General features: G+C 41.2%; 2 protein-coding genes across 2 annotated transcripts in view; one reads left to right on the top strand and one right to left on the bottom strand.

Annotated features, from left to right (window-relative positions):
• Positions 1-5,985: 5,985 nt before the first annotated feature.
• Positions 5,986-7,368, top strand: LOC117452597 (transmembrane protein 252-like). Its single transcript, XM_034091306.1, has 2 exons — positions 5,986-6,257; positions 7,110-7,368. The coding sequence occupies exons 1-2, from the start codon at positions 5,986-5,988 to the stop codon at positions 7,366-7,368; spliced, it is 531 nt and encodes a 176-aa protein (XP_033947197.1).
• Positions 7,369-8,906: 1,538 nt separating this feature from the next.
• pgm5 (phosphoglucomutase 5) overlaps positions 8,907-20,128 on the bottom strand; it is a 30,112-nt gene continuing 18,890 nt past the window's right edge. Inside the window, exons 8-11 of the mRNA XM_034091099.2 lie at positions 17,941-18,076; positions 17,059-17,242; positions 11,535-11,672; positions 8,907-9,663 (exon numbers count right to left, since the gene is read on the bottom strand). Of these exons, the coding sequence (XP_033946990.1) occupies positions 9,574-9,663; positions 11,535-11,672; positions 17,059-17,242; positions 17,941-18,076 (548 nt within the window). The 3' untranslated portion in view covers positions 8,907-9,573. The remainder of the gene's footprint in view (positions 9,664-11,534; positions 11,673-17,058; positions 17,243-17,940; positions 18,077-20,128) is intronic.

The raw sequence follows: 20,128 nt of genomic DNA, 5'->3' as shown, positions 1-20,128 counted from the left end.
TTTTCATCTGTTACTCACATTCTTAAACTTTTGAAATCACAAGGAATTAAACAAAGAGGCTCTTCCTTTCATCGACCCCCCCCTCTCACAGGCCTTACATCCTGACTTGATGAGGCGTTTCTCTGGGACCAGAAGTCTCTAAGGACACGGGAAGCACATATATTTCTCCAAAGATAAAAGAACAACGTTTGACCTGCGTCTGAGCTCAGGCTAAATCATGCTCACCTTCTCTCTCTTTTACCCTGTCACTCATTTTTCCACTTCCTCTTTCTCCATTTCCTCTACATCCGTCCATCTCATTCCTTTCGCCTTCGCTTTTCCTTTGCCTGGAGTCAGACCACAGCAGAAATGTATAGAAGGTGGAGGGATGCCAGTGGAGGTCAAACACATGAGCGGTTCCCCGTCTGCCTCTCCTATCATTCTTTATGGCTGATCTAGTGGCGGAGCCTTCATTACCCTGAATTATACGCTGCGATTATTACCTCTCCCCCGGCCCCTGCAGGACGGCCCTGGCCTTATCATCCTATCGTCTTACCCAGGAGGAACGTGATGCGGGAAGTCTTGATATACAGCGCAGCATCTGCCTTCAACATGACTCCACTACGGATCTTTGAACTTTACATCCTCACATCCAGAGCATGGATGTGGTGAATGACTTGGATCACAGGATTGTTTGTGGAGAGCTATAATTGTCTGCAGAAGCATATTGGCTGATGGTAGTGTGGGCATTCTGTATATATTCCTTACACTTAATTAGATTTCCTGATCCTTACATCAGGAAAATTATGAACTTTCCCTCTCCGGCACTAAAGCTGAAACCCACTTAGGTTTGTTGCATGCCCTGTAACTCAGTCTGTCTGCTTTTCAGAAGTTCCACCACACCTCAAATAAAAGTGTCTGCAGTGTGATTGAAGCCTACATTTTGCAGAAATATGTTCCTGTTGGCCCCTCAGATGCAGCTGCCTCTACATGCTTATTTGTAGTTCTTTTTTCTCCCCATCTGTTTTTGATGTTTAAGGGAAACCCAGCAATGACCCAACTGCAGAGAAATCTTGTTACTAAACTAAACACTGCGTTCTTATCTAATGTACTGATCCTATTGTATACAAATGGTAAAATCACTTATGTTAGACACTCTTTTTTGTTGCCCATTTTCTGACCAACACACCTCCATTACACATGTTTATTATTACTACAACGAGTTGCCAGTGTGAAGCCTGATAATCTGGGAAATCAGCGGGGTGTTTCATAGAGAAGCAAGCTTTGGCAGTAGTGATATATTGTACTTTTTCACAACTAATTCTGGGTGGGTATACTGTGAGAACCTCATTTGTATGGTGTAAAATATCAATGCAGGCACACAAGGGGCAGTGGGGGTGTAGCAGACAAGGCTTCACTACATCAGCTGCAAGTTGGACATTTCACAGCCATTGCAGATTATTTACATTTGTATCATCATTTGTTTATACCACACACCGTTGTAATTAGTCACTTCCTTGTTTAAGGTATTTAGTCCACCTGTTGTGTGCCGGGCTCGTGTGATAGACAAAGAGGGTGATTTGGCTCAGATACCTTTTGTATGGTCTTACTGTAATTGATTGTTTCCTTATCTTGCCTATTGGGAACTAGTCACAATGAAGAACCAACAGGTTCAGTGGGAATTGTGTCACTACACAGGGAGTTTGCAAACGTTTCACTGTACACCTCAGTAGTACCAAATGCACACCAGGTGGAGCTGATGGTGACTTTATATCGTTTTTTCTACTTTAAAATTGGGACATCAGCAAGTATTGTAAGCATTATTCCATTAATTTATTTATGTAACAATAGCATGTAACCTAAAGCCACTGAATAACTGAGACAGACTAGACACAGACAGTATACCATGCAACAAAGAAAGGTCCAAATTATCCAAATTGATGCAGAATAGGCTTAGATAGTTTGGCTTTGAATACAAAAGTACCTTCAAGCGCCTCAAAATACATTGTACTCTTCAGCTGTTCACAGTATAAGCAGGGACACTTCTTGTGCATCTTACGCCAACTTCATACATAATTTGCACCTGGCAAATACAGTACAGTTAAGGTTTGGGAAAGACTTTGGTAAATAGCATTCTCCTGTGCTGCACACCAGACCAACCTCCACATCCCTACTTCTTAAGTACACTACAAAGGTTTTTCCATCACTGGTTTGCCAGCTGTTCCTTTCTTCATGGGAACATGTTTTGCAGACTGAAAGGGAACACAGAAGCCCTTCTATAGCACACATAGATCACCCTCAGCCATCAGCTCCATCGATAGGCACAATTACAGAACTTGTTTTGCTGTATCAGGACATGAGTATAAGTACAGACTCAACGAGGGGTTTTACACACACACACACACGCACACACACACACACACACACACACACACACACACACACACACCACACACACACACACACACACACACACACACACACACACACACACACACACACACACACACACACACACACACACACACACACACACACACACACACACACAGACACTGCCCCCAGTGTGCTGCTATATCAGGCAGCCAGGCAGGGAGTCAGGGAGCAGTAACAGGGCTATTAGGACTCCCAGGGACCCTATTGATCTCTTCATTGATCCCCTCCTGCCTAGGCTAGTCCAGACAACTGTGAGGGTTTATACAGCTACAGGCAAGAGTACATGAAACACCAGAGGACAGACATGGGAAGAGACGTAAGAGAGCCACTTAGAAAACGAAACACAAAGAATACGGGTGGGAGTGAAAGTTTAACAAGTTTAAAACCTTCGGATCCCTCATTCTTGCATATTTTCCTCTCCCCCTTTCCCTTTATTTTCTTTTTCTTCACACACTGCTCACATTTAAGATATCTCTTTTATCTTTAAAAGTATCTCCTAAATGATAAAGTAACATCATGGCTTGAATGGTTTTACAGAACACAGATGTAATCCAACACTTGGAGCTGAGAGGATTTATAATGTATGACAAAATGGGAGAAAATCAAAACCACAATCCCCATGGTTATCGAAACCAGGCAGGTTGGAACCTTCACCCTGCCTACAAATGGATCATATTAAAGTATCATATGTGACTGAAGGACTGAGAGAAACCTTTACACCACATGATGCACCCACTGTGAGGGAAGAAAATACCATCGTTCTATATCTTTATTCCCCCTAATTGAATAGTTTTTCTTTTACCAGGCCGTGCTGCTTGGCTTTTGCTCACCAGTCACTGGCTATAGTGAAAGAAAATAATGCAACATCGCCCCCACTGGACCTCTCATGGTAATACTACTGCAAATAACCACTGCATAAACTAACCATGTACATGCAATCATCTAAACAATTTCAAAATGGATATACACCTACTCTTTGTGTGTCTTGTGCAGATTTAGTGAACCTATAATGAGAGATATTGTGTACTGCTGAGTGTGCAGTGTGACCCTGATGTGTATTAATGACAGAGGGGATGGAAGGCCCCCATAAGTCCAGCTGATTAATAACGGACCCTTCACTCCTTCCCTCACAACTAATGACTCGCTGTCTCTCTCTGTCTATAATTATCACTCAATAATGAGCTCTTAAAGAAGGTGTGTGTGTGTGTGTGTGTGTGTGTGTGTGTGTGTGTGTGTGTGTGTGTGTGTGTGTGTGTGTGTGTGTGTGTGTGTGTGTGTGTGTGTGTGTGTGTGTGTGTGTGTGTGTGTGTGTGTGTGTGTGTGTGTGTGTGTGTGTGTACAATGGTACTGTATCCATATAATACGGCATGCTTTGCACTGAAAAACTGTAATTAAACAGCTACTGTGTGGAGTAGCTGTAAAGCTGTAATACCAGAGATAATGTCACCTAATCTGTTAATGATGGACTTATAATGAGACTGTGGCGCCGGTAATGAGGGTCCCCATCAGTATTTCTTCCGGTTTCCCCCCCACCTTTCAGCAGGGCTCAAACAGGTGCATATAAGACCAACGAGAGACAATGAGGTCACACAGGCCCAACACACACTTGCATACAGTACAGTCATTTTACACAAATAAAACAAGCCTCCAGAGAAACAGAGATAAAACACTTTGAAATAGCATTTCTCACCTACAGTGGATCTGTTGATGAACACACACTGAAATCCCCATGAGCTATAATGCATTCCCAGATGAATATTACACTACATCACAGGTGAACACTTGTTTCTGGTTATTTGCTGACGCTTTGCTAAATACTGTTAATGCAGCATATTGCAATGATTCTGCTCTTTTCTTTTCTCTTATGTTAGCTCATTCGTGCCCACAATGAAATGCCTCCTGTATTAAAGTAATCACAATGTGCCATCTCAGGGCACTGCATGCTATCAGACTGCTGAATGTGCAGCCACAAAGATGTATAATCAACTTAACAGTTATAAGTGCCACAATTAACACACATTACTTGGTAATTTCTGCCAATTAGGAAGCCAATATTCTATCTCACATGGGCATCAGACACAAGGGTGTCCTGTCGAAAAAGAAACGCTGTGGAGCCATTTCTAGATACTACCCAAGCTGAGCTCAGAGGATTAACTCCACATTGATAACACTGATAAGGCCCATAAAACCATTACACTCTCAGAGTGCCAATAAGAGCTCAAATGAATGTGCTGCATTCACAACAAGCATTCATTTTCATTAATAATGCCAGCCCAGATTGGCCTACTCATAATAAAGCCCTATTAAATGATGAGTTATGATAATGCTGACCTATATGAGCCAGGTGCAAAGAGCAAAACACTAAAGGAAAAAGAGTTGCATATGTCATGAATCAGAATATAATTATATATTTTCTTTTGCATTTACAATTTCTTTACATTGTTTAAATACTGTCTGCATGCTATCCGTCTTTGCAAAGCTTAAGATGTGTGTACATTTAGAGAACAATCCACAAAACAAAAAGCAAATGATTATCAACGTTTGTACAGTAAATGTTGTAGTATATTCCATAATAAAACTGTTATTACTCAGCTTTATGTAACAAGGAAGTCATACTATAAACTGTAAATAAGTTTAAACATTACAGCTTGGTATAAGCATCAAGGCCAAACAACATGCAGGGCATTTAGAGATGTTACACATGCTAACAAATGTTGTATCCAATCCACTGTGCTGGGCCAAAGAGACATGTTGTGCAACACAGCTACATTGTATCAGCTGGCCGACATGACTAAAGACCATCCATTCAATTAAAAATGAATTTCCCTACATGGATGTTCATACACCTGCTTGAAATCGATTTAATTGTATTGTTTTGGTTGTTTTTTTAAAGTTAGAATTAGTCCAGTGTGTGCAGTGGAATAATACCAATATGAGATAACGCAAACAAAATGTTCCACTGGAGTTGTTGGTCAATTTGTAACATGGCTCGTTATAGTATTTGGCAGTGAGTTTGAGTTATAGATTTGAAACGTTTGACATTACTGAAAGACTTTGACATGGATGTAAATCATTTCATTCCTGTTTGCAGCATCATAAATATATTTTACATCAATTGTGTGCATATACACAGTCAATATGGCACCAAGCATATTTTATTTTATTCAACCATAAACGAATAATGATTTTAAATTATTTCACCACGCAAAAGGAAGAGGTTTAAATACACACCGCTCTATAATGAAGTTCAGTCTATGGTCATCCTGTTGCCGAATCAACTATCAGCCTGTGTTAATATACAACCGAGGAGGCAGGAACATCCCAGCCGCCTCCCCTCATGTCTGGAGAGGCAAAGACATTTTCTCAGACAGCTTCAACAACAACTTGTTGGTACTCAAACTTGGTAGGAGGATTTACTCCAGGTTGAACTTTTTAAACCCTGAACAGGTACTAAGGAGATTAAACCACAAAACCTCCCGCCTGCCATCAGTGTATCTCTCCATCAGAAGACAGGAAAAAGCAGAACAGGGATCCTGAACACTTCAATAAAAAAGCAAGAATTGGGCTAAAATGATAATAGATGTGAGGAAGCAGCTGTGGTCCCTGGCCCGCATGGCCCTGCTCGCTGTGGGGTGTGTGCTGACCTGCATCGGGGCCTACCTGGTGCCCCTGCAGATCGAGTACAAGTACACCGTGAGGGTCATGCTTGCCTACATCATGATTTTGTTGGGAATCCTAGCTGTGCTCATCGGAGTCTTCTGGAGCATCTTCCACAGCATGAAGAGCAAGATTTACCAGAGAGGAGGACATGAACAGCACATGGAGGTCTACACTATCCAGAGGTGAGACTCCTACCCTGCAGCTACAGACACACAACAACAACAAATGTCAATGGCCTATTTACTTTCAATGAAATTACAGAGCAACAAAGTGGCCTTTATGGAAAAAGAAATATCTTAAAACATTCAAATTCATTTGAGAAAAATGGCAACCTTTAGTCTTAATATTTGGGCTAGTGAAAGTACATTTATTTATATTTCATTCCTATCCTGTCAATGGAAAAACATCTCAAGGATGTGGTGATTTTTAATGTTTGTGATGAAATGTACCCTTTTCAGATTAAAATATTCGTCTAATTTCTTAAAAATAACAAGCTAGTTAAGAAGTTGTCACGCAGCTGAACAAAAAAAGGGCAATATTTGTATGATCCTTTACTGTAGACAAGCCAACCAATAGTTTTTAAAGTAAATCCAAAATTATAATTATGTACTGCATTAGACATGGACCTTTGAATGCACAATGAGTACATTTTACTAAGGTAAACCCTCAAGTATACCCAATTGTAAAATATGTACTGTAACTGTTAAAAAACACATCCAACCTATCAAGTAAAGTCACTCTTCCATTCCAGTAGACTGCATGGTTTTACACTATATAAATGTTTGCTTTTTGTCAATACTAATAACATTTCTTACATACTGTTTGTTGATTATGTATCCCAAATGTCTTTTTAACTATTATTATATATTTATAGTGTGTTTTATATTACATCTGGCCAGATAAAACAGATCAAATGTATCCTGCTACTCTAAATTCACTGTTCTTGTGTCTGCTAATCAATGAGCTTTCAAATGTATTATTAAAACCAAACTTCAATAATGCCGCTGATGTCTTATACGTGTTTCCCCCTGTAGACCAAGTTCCTTCCCTCCATCCTACGAGGAGTCCCAGGGCAGCCAGGAGGGTCCTGATTCAGCGCCGGAGTTTGTTGTTGTGGTTGACGGGGTGGAGGTGGTGATGAGCCTCGCCCCCCCTCTGTACAGCCAGGACAGCTCGGACCCTCCAGACTGCAGGTGGAGCAGGGAGCTGCCTCCTCCATACAGTCAGGTGGAGCATACTCAGCAGGGGGAGGGGGACGCAGGGGGGCAGAGGGAGGCCGTGGCCGAGCACTGAAGGGAAGAAATGTTTTTATCTAACTGGCTGGGAGAAATGCAGGAATGGAGATAGACATTATTTCCTGATTGGGACGAGAGAGAACGTTCTAGAAGAAACTCCGAGACATGTTGATACCACCTTTGGGCCATCAGTCTACACCAAACTTCTGAAGTCTCTGCTGACCCTACACAGAGTTGCAGGTCTGTTTCTGCAGAGCACTAACAGGTGATTCTGTTTCGAGTCTCTGGTTTCCTAAAGTAAGGATGAGCTGCACATTGGAGTTGCTGCTTGGTGGTGTGACAAATAACCGAGGACAGTATTTATGCAGTTGGATCCATGGATCTCTGAATTGACAAACAGCACTGACTTTTACCTGCACTGTAGCTTCAATTTGTATACTTTTAAATGATTACAAGAATAATACAACTATTTGTAAGGAAGCTGAGGACTGCTTGTATAAAATATATTTGTTTCTCAATATATCGCCAACCTATGCTAGACTTATTTTTTATAATATATATAAATAATGATAATTTATTCTCCCCTTCCTCAAGACCATTTTTGATTAATAATTGTTCATAAAGAATCATTTAAAAGTAAATGTTGTCACCAGTCTGCATTATATAATGTCAATGTAAATCAAAGTTAAATCTACAATAAATTGTAGATTCTTGGCTGGAACAGAAAACATGAAGAGTTTCGTTCCCATCACTACACGTCAGGGACAGACAACCGGTTTGCAACTATAAAACAGGAGTTTTCCCACAGACGTGCGAAGCAAACAAGACTTTTCAGTCTGTGCAGAATGTGTGGTAAATGTGCTTGACTTTGATATTTTCAAAGAAACAGTTTTAATAGATTACAGGTTCTCTCTAAAGCACCACCTGTACCTTAGTTGAAAAGTTCAGTGTAAAGATAACAATGTTCTGCACCTTCACAGCTTGTTCATGTTCATGCATAGGCTACTATAAATAAGAGGGGGGGGGGGGGGTTGTTGGCAGCATTTCAATTGCCACGTACTTTAAAGGACTGTATCCATGTAATCATGCCCCTGCCCATTAGAGACTCGTTTCTAACACATTCCAGATACAGCGTAACGTCTTCATAGTGACACATTCAAAGGTGATGACCTGGCATCGATCCTCAGGAATAATCCTGACAATATAAAACTGTTGGATGGGGCAATAAGCTGTAATGGCTGACTGAGTGAACGTTTCCTTGCGGATATCCACTGGCATATCCTCGACCCATAATGACGGCAATCAGTGTGTTTATGAGTACCTGCTCTCTGCGTCTCATTCAGGCCATTTAAAGATCAGCCCTCTTTATTTCTTATCTCAACACAACACGTTCACACTCGGCTCAAAAGCAGGTGCTGTGTTCGACAAACAAAAGCTTCCTTTTCCTCAAGGACGTTCAATTACTGCATGATATATCAGCAAAACATGGTGCTTATGAAGACTATGTTTAGTTAAAATCCAAAAAGGCATCACATCTCACACTGATTTATTTGTATTTGTCACCATTAAACCTGTCGATTCATTTAAAAAAAGATGCATGCAACACACAAAAGGTTTATTTGGATTAAAAAAGAAAGGAATTTATATATTCAAATATGGTTATACAGCATTCCCAAAAGGCATTCACGTTATTTTATATCAAACATAAACTAATTGCAAATCAATTCACTAATATTTTAGGTTTTATGCTTGACATGTTTTATTTTACACTTAGACAAGTGATTATTTCTGCATGAAATGGTTAAAGAAAATTACATAATATGACAGGACAGGTATACAAGCTAAATGACAAGTGAACACGGCACTTTTATACAAAAACAGCATGGTGAATTTAAAAATTATCTAAGGCTGCCCTTAGCCAAGAAGTCTTTTCAACTGCAAGTTACAAACATTAACAGTAAGTCTGCACAATCATAAAGGTTTTCTGTTCGCTAATTTTCATTATTTATTCATGGCAATAATGAAAGAACCTCCTTGGTTTAGACTGGTGTTTTCTATGGCTGACATATGTTAGTGGTCTATAATCAATTGAGAAAACATTGTGCTTTTTTAGCGAAATAACCCCATCAAGTTTCATTTAAAGAATACAAATGACTATGAAGCTACACAAAAAGGAATTTTGAAAATGGCAGAGGGTACAGGAAAATGTGTTATGTCTGTGTGAGCAGTGTGCGTGCATGTGATTGTGAGTTTTCCTGGTTGCTCATGTGATGACGTTAGGACCACGGCGCCCGGTCCTCTCATGGACGTTGGAGATCTTCAGAGCGATGGCAATGAGAGGACCGAGCACCACCTGCAGAGAGGAACATATCAGAATACATGTTTAACAATGATAATTAGACTTTTTATGAAGTGTCACTGTTGTTTTGTTTACTGCTTCTGTGAACATGCTGTATTGTGTTGCACCTTTAACTAATTTTGTAATAATAAAAGGCATTCTTGATGTATTTTAAATGTGTTCAATCGCAGACATTGAATCACTACATGTTGTATGATATCAATTGACATTCCAACACTTTCCTTTATATTCCAAAAAGATATCAAAGGAATCCCTAGCACAGCAAATTAAACAAATAACTATGAGGCTTTGGCTATAGGAGCATTGATCTTACACCAATTCATAGTAGTGAATAACTAAATACACAACCTCAACCTCATCTTTCTTTCATTGTGCATAACATCTCATATATGGCAGATATAACAACAACCAGTTCTGGTCTAAAAACACGATGCAGAAAGAATGATAGCTAAACAGATTCCAGAGCAGATAACAGAGTTTGACTTTGAACTTCTAAAAAGTCAAACCGAGTCAACATGCGCTTCCAGATAATTTCACAGAGCCTAGTTCCGTATGTTAACCAGCTGTTATTACTTTCATTAATCATGTACAATGTGAACACATTGGTGCAATAAAGAAATAAGATATGAGGACATGTTTCATGACAGGTGTATCATCTTGGCGATGTGCAGCTTAATATCTTGAAACATTTAAAACATGTCTTTAAATTACTTGCTGCGCGTCGCCAAAATTGCTCAAAACTTGTATGACATGACTTTTTTTAACCTTTAATCGCACAGGGTTGTGTTGTTGTATCAATAGTAATGACTCGTGTCATGTCTTGTGATTTATGTGCATCAGGTGAAAGGGCAGAATGATTAAACATTGCATTTATGATCCAATTGCAGATTGTTCAAGGGTTAAGTGTAGATCACACAATAGGCACAAGGAAAATATGATGACAGTGCCAAAGCACCAGCACAGTTTAATTGACTCCAATATATAAACTAAACTCATTCAGGTATTTCTATGTATTACTTATCAGATGGTGCATGCCTCATGGGTGGATCCTGAAGTTATAAGTTGGAAAACATTGATATATACATTGTTTATTCAAGTTGCCTATATATCAAAGAGAATAATAGGCTGTCCCATGTGTTTTAAGTTATTGTACTTAAATAAAGATTAAATAATAGCTTGCACCAACTGCTATTGCGTGAATGTAGTCTTTTGAATTGTAGATGTTGGAAAGAATTGCACAAAATGGAGGAGGGGTTTAACCTCAGTTAGCAGACATTGTTTGATAAAGCTGTGAGGTTATGTGGTCAATTCTAAATGAGGCAGTCTAGCCATCATAACTGCACCTTTACAACCCCTGGGTATGGTTAAAGTACAACAGCTATCCCAACATTCATATCCACACAAAAAGCTAGTGTTCCTAATCTCTCCAAAGTCTACAGGTCAATTAGCGTCAACAGTATCACATGAAGCTGCATGGCACATGATCACGAAATGGCATTTCAGTGTTTTCTGCTTGGTGTTATCAAAACTCAACAGATCAGAATTCCCCTTTAACTCAAGTGGCTGCTGGGGAGGTGAATACAAAACAAAAGAAGATATGAGGAAAATGTATAGCATGAAAGAAAGAAAGGCAACAACGTTCTTAAATTATGCCAGCTCAGAAGCCTGTCTCGTTTTTAAATGTGGGCTTACTAGTGCCTTTATGTTGCAAACGGCTGACAGCGCTATTAAACATTTGTATGCACAATGATGTCTATCCTGTTGTACTTATGTCCGATATAAGTCAATAAAGTGGTATATCTGAATGAAAAATGGCAAGAGTCATTTTGGGAAGAGGATTTAGGGTCATATTATTGTCCTTCTACCTGTGTCTCTCTGTTGTGTCTCTCAGGGTCTCTCTCGAAGCTCTCTGCATAGACGCGGACGGTGGCCCCCGTCCCCCCACCGCTCCCACTCATCCGAAACACCAGGCGGGAAGCATCCGTGAAGACGATCCTTAAGCCCTAGAATCAGAAAAAACTATGTTTACAATTTCACAAGTTATGTTATTTGTAATTAAGTGACTTACTTACTTCTCTTAGACCACATATGTCAAACTCAAGGCCCGGGGGCCAAATCAGGCCCTTGGATTTAATTTCACAAGCCAAAACATCGCTATGACATCACAAAATGGCCAAAATCTGATCAGCTCATTTCCAGACAGGTTTTTATATAAATGGATCAGGACAAAAAGTGAGATCATCTTTTTTTCTGAAACTTTCAGAATCTCTTACACAGAGGGGACACATGTTTATTTAAAAGACATGAAAAAGTGGATTTTGCATAATAGGTGACCTTTAAACTCAATAATTGCTGTAACAAATTAATTAAGAACAACCTCTAACAAAGTATTCAGTGCATGTTACATCTGCTTGATAAATTGTCAACATGATTTATAGATCCATAAAATAGCCCTTTTGGCATTGCATACCAAACGTAATGTACAACTTTACTCTACTAAAATAAAAACCCTGATGAGCTGCATCAAACCATATAAATAATTTTGAGTGTCAGACTATCACATATTAAAAGTGTAAATACTATTATAGGGAACCTAAATATAGTTTTTTTTCCAGTCATGCAAATTGTGAATACAGGCATTATAGAACATTAATGGTTAAGTCAGAAAAACTGCTTTTTAAGGTGCAGTAGCTACAAACACCCACTAGATGTCATCGTGTGATTTGTTGTAAATGTGTTCAACTTGGATTCCTTTTACAGGAACATGCTAGTATTGTAAAGTTATGTGAGGTCATAACCACTTCAGTACTTCAGTGTTGGCTACATGAACTTGAAAGTGTTAACAGTTCTCTTTAGCATTTCAATTTAACCTCAACATTCTCAGGAAAAACAGGATATTGATGTATTGGGGTAACCAACGACAACTGTTGCTGGCTGACATAAGGAAGATAAGACTCTCTGACTAATGGATCTGTGATGACTTATCTGTCCTAAATTCCACAGTGCCTCTTCCCTTATTCCATTAGAAGCTCAGGGGAGAGACAGCAGCATAGATAGGCTTAATGTGCGAATAGTTTCCATAAAACAAACCCTCGACACTACAGGATCATCAGTTGATAGTTATCTAAAGTAGTGCGGTCATTCATTTTCATCATGGCTAAAAAAAAGTATATCATGTCTTGTTATTGACAAATGATGCATAGTTTATTTTTAAACGTACAACAGAAGTTTTGTACTATTATAGGAGTTAAAACATTCTGGTGCACAGTCCAAGTATGACAGTGACCTTATCCTAGTACCTCTCCAAACTGTGACCCAGCTTGTAGTTTATGGACAGAGATAATAAAAGTAGAGTAAACCCCTCACCCCCCTCCTAATCTGAGTTTGGCTCGGGAGTGTAACATGTCAGAGTCGGGGTGAGGAGCCAGTGATAATGAAAGATGTCCGTCCGCCTGTCTGTCTGTCTTTCTATTTGTGAGTGTCAGCTCATCTCTAACAATAGAGGAGCAGTTATCAGGAGTCTGACTAATGCCTGTTAGAAACAATGTGAGATACAAAGTTCAGAGGCCCTCAGTGGAGCGTGTACCAGCCGCTGTACCTGAAACACATATGAACCAACACATGAAATAAGGCACTACATTTTTGTTTCACTGGAGGTTGTGGATCATTTCCTCCTTGGCAATAATTCAGCTATGTAGAGGCAACACATTAACTCAATGAAGGTTACTAATTAGGATGCCATTGAAATACAATATTCTGGGTCGAATAGTCATACATTTGGCAAGGGACTGGTATCTGCTGTATGTTCCCAGGTTCATATGTTACCTAGCTAAATATTATCTAAATGTGGAACATTAAGGACCTTTTATAATGTTATGTTCTCAGCTATGTTTTTACCCTAGGTCAAATGTTTAATGTAACTTTGTCTTGGTAAATATGTTGAAATCACCCATTACATCTTAACTGATGTTATGCTCCTTAAAACCTACACCATCAACTTTGAGGGAAAGACTGTTTTCTGGAATCTCCAACTTGTCTGTGTGTCTGTCTAGCTGTCTGTTCGATGTGTAAGATATATATGAAACAATGTAGAATTAAGCCAGTACTCGACTACAAAAGGCTGCCATGCCACTGCTGTGTGAATCCCCCATGCTTCGTCTTTTCGTCTTTTCTTGTGTGTGTGTGTGTGTGTGTGTGTGTGTGTGTGTGTGTGTGTGTGTGTGTGTGTGTGTGTGTGTGTGTGTGTGTGTGTGTGTGTGTGTGTGTGTGTGTGTGTGTGTGTGTGTGTGTGTGTGTGTGTGTGTGTGTGTGTGTGTGTGTGTGTGTGTGTGTGTGTGTGTGTGTGTGTGTGTGTGGGTGTGTGTGTGTCAACTCTCCCCTCCTTCAAACACACTTGCAGGGGAGACACTGCGAGTGAGACGACAGCTGATATAATTCTGTCCAGAGAGGAATGTGTGCTGTAATAACACACACTGGGGCGACTGGGATGCTGAGGGTTTACCACTGAAGTTAAATCGCATTTTGGGGTGACTGAGTAACTAGCTGTGGAGCTGCTGTAACCATGGTAACACAGAGAAGTATTTCCAGTGGGACAGTGAGACTTTAAGACACATAAGGTTAAGTTGTCAGACAAATTACAGGCACAACCTTGACAAAAGTGTGAACATGTATGGTCGACACCTATGTACAGGGACAACTGGAACGACGGACAGTACTCACACCAGAGTTTATAGTGTGTGTGGGTGTGTGTGTGTGTGTGTGTGTGTGTGTGTGTGTGTGTGTGTGTGTGTGTGTGTGTGTGTGTGTGTGTGTGTGTGTGTGTGTGTGTGTGTGTGTGTGTGTGTGTGTGTGTGTGTGTGTGTGTGTGTGTGTGTGTGTGTGTGTGTGTGTGTGTGTGTGTGTGTGTGTGTGTGTGTGTGTGTGTGTGTGTGTGTGTGTGTGTGTGTGTGTTGTAATAGATGGGGCGCAGGCTAAGATGTGTTGACGCCAGGAAGCTTGGAATGAGTCCACACATTTCTGGACAGAACAGAGTGAGTCAGCTGGGTAAACTTCACAGAGAATGAGGCAGGGAGAAGACCGGGAGGGTATACTGACCGAGGGACTTATCAGTGTGTGTGTGTGTGTGTGTGTGTGTGTGTGTGTGTGTGTGTGTGTGTGTGTGTGTGTGTGTGTGTGTGTGTGTGTGTGTGTGTGTGTGTGTGTGTGTGTGTGTGTGTGTGTGTGTGTGTGTGTGTGTGTGTGTGTGTGTGTGCGTGCGTGCGTGCGTGCGTGCGTGCGTGCGTGCGTGCGTGCGTGCGTGCGTGCGTGCGTGCGTGCGTGCGTGCGTGCGTGCGTGAGGACATGTCCTGTATGTAATGTGTCTGTGTATGCATTTGTTTATGGTTCGAATAGAAAGTTATGTCCAAACATGGAACCTCTCTAATGAGAAGACATTGAAGCTGAGTGGGTGGTCTTGCTGGCAGATGAGAGAGTGCATACGTTTAAAGAGACAACAGAGAAGGTGTGTGTGCATGTTAAAGTGGCTTCAGTTAGACCTGACTTGAACCCCACGTTCTTCACTTTCCGGTTAGCTATCACCTAAATTGCTTCAGCTCTTAAGTAACTGAGAGAAATCCAAGAACTTAACATGATCACATGAGCAACATGAACTAAATGTTAACCAGATGATAAAATAGACTGGTTTGAATGTATGGCTTCATCATGTTTCATAATATAATACAGCATACAGCACCACTGCTATCCTCTTCTTCAAATCTTAAAGGAATGGTATGCTCATGACACTCATTTTTAAATAATTATCATCCGATAAAACAGACCAGTCTCTGCCAGTCTCTCTTTTTTTTTTTAATCCGATGACATTATCAGTGATTTTAAACTGATTATATACCGAAATAACATCAACACTGTGGGCGCCGCCATTTTCCGGACGTGACGTAAACCATGCGTTTGGTTTTCGAAGACACGTTGATCTCCATGTTATTTACTGTAGTTTCTCTATTCAAATATGCCTCACTGTATCGCGAAATATTGCCACAATTCTCATAGGAACAATCCACGGAATGCTCGGTTCCATCTGTTGCCAAAAGGTAAGCGTAAGAAGTACATTCGGAGGCAGTGGCTAGCGAAATGTGGCCGGCCCGAAGCGAGAGATTCACAGGCTCATGTATGCAGCGAACATTTCAAATTTCCGGACGACTACTCTGAGAGTATGATCAAACATAACATGGGATTTATGGAACAACCATTACTCAATGGAGATGCAGTACCATCGGTCTTTCTGGTGTCATCACCGACCAGGACACCAGTTCGGCCAGTTGAGAAATCGCCCTCTGCAAGTGTGAAGCGACGGAGGAGCAGAAGTAGTGCTCGGAGTAAGAATAAGGTATGTTATAGCGCATTTCCATTGCAGCGGCTAGCCCCGTTTTAACGTCCAGGCCAGGACAGTTTTTGGTGGCCTTTCCATATAGCGTAGTACCGGCTAGTGTGTATTTTACCCCAGTTTTTTCCGGCCCCATAAAATCGTGATTCTATGGCCAGGGACAACGAAGCTGAGTATGCTAAACTAGAGAGGGAATCGCTAGCAAGGGTGGTACTACATGCATACATATAGTATCTTATATCATCTTCCCATTATACACACATGCATTTCCAAACATTTGGACTACCTATGTTGCAAATGTATTATCTTTTCAATTTACACACGGCATCTATTGCACGTCTGTCCGTCCTGGGAGAGGGATCCCTCCTCTGCTGCTCTCCCTGAGGTTTCTCCCATGTTCCCTTTAAACTGGGGATTTTCTTCGGAAGTTTATCCTTGTACGATGTGAGGGTCTAAGGACAGAGGGTGTCGTATTGTCATACTGATATGTATGGCTGAATTCCCCCATCCAATCTCTTCACATTGGTCAAAACTTGTTCCTCTGCTGACGAGTCCGAACTGAAATACTCCACCATGTTTCCGTGTGTTGACAAAGTGAACGCATGGATGACGTCACGACCATCACGTGACTACTGAAAATGGCAAACATGGCGGCGGCCAGACGGAATATACAGGTCTTGATAAAAAAGAGCTATAAAATCATTATTTACCGGGGAATATCGCTGATTTCTTCAGGGTATGGTTTAAACATAACGTTTCACTAAATACTGAAGTTTTGATTAATTATCTAATGAGTGGACCATTCCTTTAACAATTCAATAAAAACAACAATCTGCAATATTATTGTTTTGTGTATTGAAATATCAATGTAACACATTTGTTCCAGGTGTTAGTGGGAGGATTAGGGAAATACTACTTATTTTCAACTCCTTTAATTTCTTAGCATTTTCTATATCCTCTATACCACTTTTGTTTTTGTTTTCCTTGTTGTACTCTTAGCTCAGACTGACCTGGTTTCGAGCCACGTTTCCGTCCACGGGGTCAATGTATTCAAAGTTGTCGGCCCTCTCCACGCTGTAGACGTGGTCTCCCACAGCAAACTTCTGGCTGGTGAATGCTTTGTCTGACATTACTGACTCCAGGTCCCTCATCAAGTAAAAGGCTGCGCGTGGTTCCAGGCCTTCATAGTCAAACCTGAGAAGCACCAAAGCATAAATGCTCAGAAACATTGGCCTACTTACACACACAGAAGATTGGCATTAGAAAAGCATTAAGGGGAAAAGCTTTCAGGGAAATCATTTACTTGGGATAAATATACATTGTAATAGCAATGTTTTGCTTAACATTGGCAAAGTGATCGGTGAATTTTCAGGGTGATCGGTGGATTTTCCTCAGAATGATGAAAGATGTTTGTGTTTTAGGGTTCTCTTTTGAAGGATATGGTACTTGGCCTGGCCTGGTTGGCCTCTCCATCTACAAGCTGTGGGAACATCTACATGAAAATAGGAAAGATCTTTGTGGGAACATGAAATGCTGCAGCAACTGTCAGTGGGAACATTGACTGCAGCAACTATCTGTGTCTCTCACAAGGGAGAGGTTAAAATAAGAACAAGTGACGACCAGTGAGGAGGCCTGGAGGAGAAATGGATGAAGGTGAAGCCCTGGGAGACATATCTGGCTTTGGTAGGGATCCTAGGAATTCAGACTTTTGGGAAAAGGGAAGTCAATCCCGGTGCTGGTTGAAATTCAATCATTATTCAATCCAGAAATAGTAGCTTCAAGATTGAAACATGTGTACACCAATAAAGAGATAAATGATTAGCCAAATGAACCTGACTGAAGACATACTTATGAAGTCACAGCTTTAGTTCAAAGATTATTTTGCAGATTACCTGCAGAAGTAGTTACGTCCAAATTTGGCCCAGTGTTCTTTGACGATCTGCTCAACACTTTGTTTCCTGGCGGCCATGATGGACAACCACATCAACACCGACCACAGTCCATCTTTCTCACGAATGTGGTCTGAACCTGGAGGAGAAAGGAAACAAGTGGCACATGATGTAATTGTTAGTGGGCTTTGGAGGTTCTGTCAGGTGGCCTGTATATTTGTTATTGTCTGCAAGATAACTTAAAGTGTATGTAAGTGTCAAAGAAAGAACAAACAACTGGAAGAGTAAAGTTTATTCAAAAGGCTGGTCAAGAGAAATATTCCACTAATTACTGAGCCATATTTAAAAATGCTGGGGTTTTTAAAAGATGGTGTTGTTATAATGATGATGAAACACAACTTAAATCTAAGTATTCAACTCCACTCTATGTAACAGAAGGTCAAGGAGAGTGCTCGGTCTTGGAGACGAACCAAACATCCCCACACAAATATTGTCTGCTGCTCCCCACCCTGAAATACACACAACACACACACACACACACACACACACACACACACACACACACACACACACACACACACACACACACACACACACACACACACACACACACACACACACACACACACACACACACACACACACACACACACACACAGTAGTTCACACCCTTGATCGCCAACTTCACTGGGGAGCTATTTGCCTGTTTTGGAAAACAGCTGACGAGTAAAGTTATCTGTAAGCGGGCACATGTCTCACTACCAGAGTTTGGAGCAGGACATTTACTTTGCTGTTTATTTTATGTAGACAAGCATGAAGGTATATTTATTATTTTACATTCTGTTTTATTGCATTCACCTTTCTTTGTTTTATCTTCTACACTGAACACTAAGAACAAGAAGCATACTTCTAAGATCTGTGTCCGGCTCTAGCTTAATACGGCTGTTAGGAAGCTGACAGTTGTCATTATTAAATCCCCGTCTTACTGTCTGTCTCCCTGTGTCTCACTCTCAGACACAGAGAGAGACACAGTGGAACTGGAATATTTATTATGCCACCAAACCAAATTCAGACCTCCAACTACAGTGTGAAATAAAACATAAGTATACCCCTTTTCTCTATCCTGCTAGCTATGCTTTGATCAACACATCCTCACTCCCAGGTCGGCCTTTGTTGACGTTATGTCAAGTCCCCTGTGTCGGCTTTTTCCAACGCAAGGGGGGGGGCCTTAGCGTCCATTTTCAGCTTTCCGGGATGTCCATATGCTTCTATGGACGCTCATGGAAGCACGGCATTCGTTTGTGTCAGCTGCCCTTAAAGGCAATGTGAGTGTCCATTCTCATTGGATAACGTAGAATTGTACACCCGGAAGTAAGTATTCCCCTTACGGTACGTCCACACAGCAGCTTTTCAAAAATCTTGAAAATCTTGGAGCTGGGCGTGTCTGACAGCTTGGGGATTTTTTGCGAGCAATGCGACCAACAACCAATCACATGAATCTCCCGCCCCCGACATACAAAGCAAAAAACCCCGGCGATTTTATGCGAGCAATATATATATAAACTCCCCAAACGACAGGCGAAAACCTACCAGTTTCACCCACTGTCTCTGCCACCTCCCTCCATGCCTGGTTCCTCCGGTTTGTATCCCGTTAATAGTTCTGGTCGTAAAGAACCGGGTGATTTGCTACCGTAATTTCTCGTTTGGAATATGAGGAAATGAACTGCGGTCTGGTTCTCCCTGCTTACACGCGGTTTGATTGGCTAGCGCTTCTACTGTCAGATTTGCATAAACGTGTTTGATTGGCTGGCGCTTCCAGCTCAGCTTCAAAAGTTGAACATTGTTGCTTCTGAAGCTGCTGTGTGGACGTACCGTAACGGCCCGTCCACACTACAGCGTCGACAGCGTCGACAACTCCAATCTGCCCATTCACTTTGAATGGGGTGACGTCACGTTGCCTCGCTTTTTCGCCGAACTGAATTGTGGGTAGCAGAGCGATCCATCTCCGCCGTCTCCGGCGTCAGAAGTTGAACAATGTTCAACTTCTGACGCCGGAGACGCCGGAGTAGCCAGCGCCAGCCAATCAAATCCCGTTTCGGAAAATCTGACAGCTCAAGCCGTAGCCAATCAAACCGCGTCTAAGCTGGGAGAGATATCCCGCCGTTCATTTCTATATTTCAAAAAAAGTTGG

Source organism: Pseudochaenichthys georgianus, chromosome 9, assembly GCF_902827115.2.
Source record: "Pseudochaenichthys georgianus chromosome 9, fPseGeo1.2, whole genome shotgun sequence".
In the NCBI taxonomy this organism is placed as follows: domain Eukaryota; kingdom Metazoa; phylum Chordata; class Actinopteri; order Perciformes; family Channichthyidae; genus Pseudochaenichthys; species Pseudochaenichthys georgianus.
Note: the sequence above shows the minus strand (reverse complement) of the source record. Positions and strands in the feature narration are given on the sequence as shown.

Bases quoted from the DNA above. Each gene is read 5' to 3' on its own strand.
- LOC117452597 (XM_034091306.1), top strand. From the start codon at position 5,986: ATGATAATAGATGTGAGGAAGCAGCTGTGGTCCCTGGCCCGCATGGCC. The intron at 6,258-7,109 runs GTGAGACTCCTA...TTCCCCCTGTAG, and splicing joins GAGGTCTACACTATCCAGAG to ACCAAGTTCCTTCCCTCCAT.